General features: G+C 36.9%; 1 protein-coding gene across 1 annotated transcript; it reads left to right on the top strand.

The window, feature by feature from the left end:
- The first annotated feature begins 271 nt into the window (after positions 1–271).
- Positions 272–1,619, top strand: LOC146999242 (uncharacterized). Its single transcript, XM_085811155.1, has 3 exons — positions 272–401; positions 504–632; positions 743–1,619. The coding sequence occupies exons 1-3, from the start codon at positions 363–365 to the stop codon at positions 1,577–1,579; spliced, it is 1,005 nt and encodes a 334-aa protein (XP_085667281.1). The 5' UTR covers positions 272–362; the 3' UTR covers positions 1,580–1,619.
- The last annotated feature ends 1,572 nt before the right edge of the window (positions 1,620–3,191 follow it).

Raw genomic sequence — 3,191 nt, 5'->3', positions numbered from 1 at the left:
ACGACACTATTTTTTATGTTTGTGGCAACGAACTCTTGAACCACGTGTTTGGAATGACATCATCTATTTCTTGTTGCGACATGTTGCTTTACAAAATGGCGTCTGCCGTATCACACCTTTGTATGCCTCCGCTGAGGTGTATGGATACTTTTCTGTGAACCAATCAGATTCTTTGAAATATGACCTCACCGTTTCTTAACCAATCACCGTTCAGATGAAATAAAGAGTTCCTGCCCGATATAAGGCTATCCTGAGTAACGTTCCGCATTTCTTTCCTGCTGTCGCCTTGAGTGTACGCACATATTTTGCTTGGACTATCATTGTTAATTTCATCAGATTTTTGTTTCTTCATCGTTTTGAACATGAATCCTGGACAGCCACGAAACAACAACGCTGCAGAGGTAAGTTACTTTTCGAAAACATACTATTTTTTTGAGTGTTAATCTTTTAAAAATTTATTTGTGAAAGTTCAATGTGGGCTTAATTTGCCTTTTATTTTTCAGATGGAAAATCTATTGGAGAAAGAATCCATGCCTTTGAATGATAAAGTGTTGAGCAATGATGTTCCAAGAGAATCAGATAGCTCTTGTGCCAAAAGAAAAGCAGAAGAAACAAGCCATTTCGAGAAAAAAGTACGTATTTGTAAAAAAGGTTCATATGTTAAAGTTGATATTTTTATGTTACCTCATTTTTTGTATATGTTTTTTGTCTACCAAATGACTGACAATTTTTTTTCTTTCAGCGTAAAGGACTTTTTACTGAAGACACTATTCCAGAGGAGCTCATTCACATGGGAGACAATGTCTTTGTGGGACCCAGCATTTACAAGGGAAAAGTGACTGTGCACATCCGAGAGTATGCCAAATATGGTAAAGCTTACTATCCGACAAGACGAGGAGTAAATTTTGAGCCATGGTGTTTGAATGTTCTCGCAACCAACATGACAGTGGAGGAACCAGACCTGCTGACACTGAATCTGGAGTTGCCCAAGAACTTTGTAGTCACATATAAAGATTCCCACTTCACTTTGAAGCAACTCTCTTCGACAGGAGATGAAAAAAGTAGCCTCAGCATTACAACGACGCAGTGGGAAGAACTGATGTCCAACTTTAGCCGTATCAGCGATATTGTCACCAACCTCGTTTATCAAAACATGAGCTTTTGTGAAGCCTACGAAAGCGTATCCGACGAACCTGTCAGAGAGGAAAATCTACCCCAATCCTTTGACATTTCTATGGGAAGAGCGCGACTTCAAACCATTCTAAAGACGTCACTTGAAGAACTTCTTAATCAACAAGACGAACTGAAATATCCCCAGCTGAAAGACTGTGAAGAACTCGTTCATAAAACAGAAACTGTGAATGCCATTGCTCTGAGATTCAATGCTGTTGACATCGCCAGGCAATTTTATGGAAACATTTGGGGTGAAGAACCCTATTTAATGTTAGTGAAACCTGCTCACTACATTACCAAGGACTTTTTAAAATCTGTGTGTTTAAACCATGTACTCGATGAAGTAAGAAACACATTTTGTACTATCAATGGTGTCTTAGGTATTGAATACTATGAATATTTGTAAAATAATTAGGATGCTCAATAAATGTTATTTTATTTTACAACGATCTCATGACTGTCTCCAGGTTCAGACCTTATTTAAAAGAATTAATCTGTAATGATTACTTACATAAATTTTAAAAATACCTATTGAATACAAACCTATTGATTTTTATAGAATATAAATATGGTTATTCTTAAACATGTATATCATTACTTGTTCAACCTTTGAGATGTTAAGTAGCATTCATTTTCTCTCTCTTGTTTTTTAGGCCTATTTTCTAAAATCTTTATATAGGTGAAACTAGGGTATTTTTTATCTGTTCTAGTTAAATATATATAAATGAATATCAGTGTACGTTTAGATCATAACAACTGTTGCAATGAACGCAGCTCTGTCTCAGACCTATCGGGATCCACAGGTCCCCGCAAGTTTCGGGGGTGTTGCTGCTTTGCATCGTGCTTTAAAAGGTCGCGTAAAAACAAAAGACATCCAGAAATGGTTGCAAACCAAGGATTCTTATACTTTGCACAAGCCTTTGAGGCACAAGTTTCCCAGGAACAGAGTCATCGTAGGAGGCTTAAACGAGCAATTTCAATCTGATTTAGTGGATATGCAATCCCTGGCCTCTTTTAATGATGGATATAAATATTTGCTGACCTGTATAGACATCCTTTCGAAATACGCTTGGGCTATCCCTCTCAAAGATAAAACATCCGTGTCCATCCAATCCGCTTTCGGAAAGATATTTTCGGAACGTACACCCGAATCATTACAAACAGATGCAGGGAAAGAGTTTACCAATAAACAAGTTCAAAATTTTTTGAAAAAGAGAAACGTTCGCTTTTTCACGACACATAATACAACCAAAGCTTCTGTCGTAGAACGATTTAATCGAACTCTAAAAACAAAAATGTGGAAATACTTTACCGAAATGAATACACGAAAGTACATTGATGTGATTGATAAATTGATATCCAGTTATAACCATACATGGCATCGCAGTATTAAGACAGAACCTGTATCCGTTACATTACAAAATCAAGAAAAAATTTGGAAAACGCTGTATAGTCAGCAACCAGTACAAAACCCTATTTCTTCAGATTTAAAGATTGGAGACACGGTACGCATCAGCCGAGAAAAAATGCTCTTTGAGAAAGGATACGAACAAAACTGGACACGAGAAATTTTTACAATCTATAAAATTATTCGACGGATTCCTGTTGTCTATAAACTGAAAGATCTAGCAGGAGAAGTTATACAAGGAACTTTTTACAAACAAGAACTTCAAAAGGTTTCGGACTCTGGTTATTATCCCGTAGAAAAAGTTTTAAAAAAGAGGAAACGTCGCGGGAAAATAGAATATTTTGTGAAATTTCAGGGGTACCCCGAAAGCTTCAATGCTTGGGTGGATGATGTGAGAAGGGTATAAAAGGCCCGTAAATTCTGCTTATCTGTCATTTGAACGAAACATGTCTTTCTTTATCACACTGATCAGCGACAGCTCCATGCGTTTTTTTCCAGACAACAAAATATCACAATTTACTACTCAGCTTCCTACTCCGATGGATTTAAATAGTCAGTGGGAGTTATCTCTTGTGGACTTTATTTACCCTCACACATGGTATAACGTCCG

Source organism: Stegodyphus dumicola, chromosome 1, assembly GCF_044657685.1.
Source record: "Stegodyphus dumicola isolate Sdum_Otavi_A_Nest chromosome 1, ASM4465768v1".
Lineage (NCBI taxonomy): Eukaryota > Metazoa > Arthropoda > Arachnida > Araneae > Eresidae > Stegodyphus > Stegodyphus dumicola.
The sequence above is the reverse complement of the archived record's forward strand: the minus strand, read 5'-3'. Positions and strand labels throughout refer to the sequence as shown.

Bases quoted from the DNA above. Each gene is read 5' to 3' on its own strand.
- LOC146999242 (XM_085811155.1), top strand. From the start codon at position 363: ATGAATCCTGGACAGCCACGAAACAACAACGCTGCAGAG. The intron at 402-503 runs GTAAGTTACTTT...TTTATTTTTCAG, and splicing joins GAAACAACAACGCTGCAGAG to ATGGAAAATCTATTGGAGAA. The intron at 633-742 runs GTACGTATTTGT...TTTTTCTTTCAG, and splicing joins CAAGCCATTTCGAGAAAAAA to CGTAAAGGACTTTTTACTGA.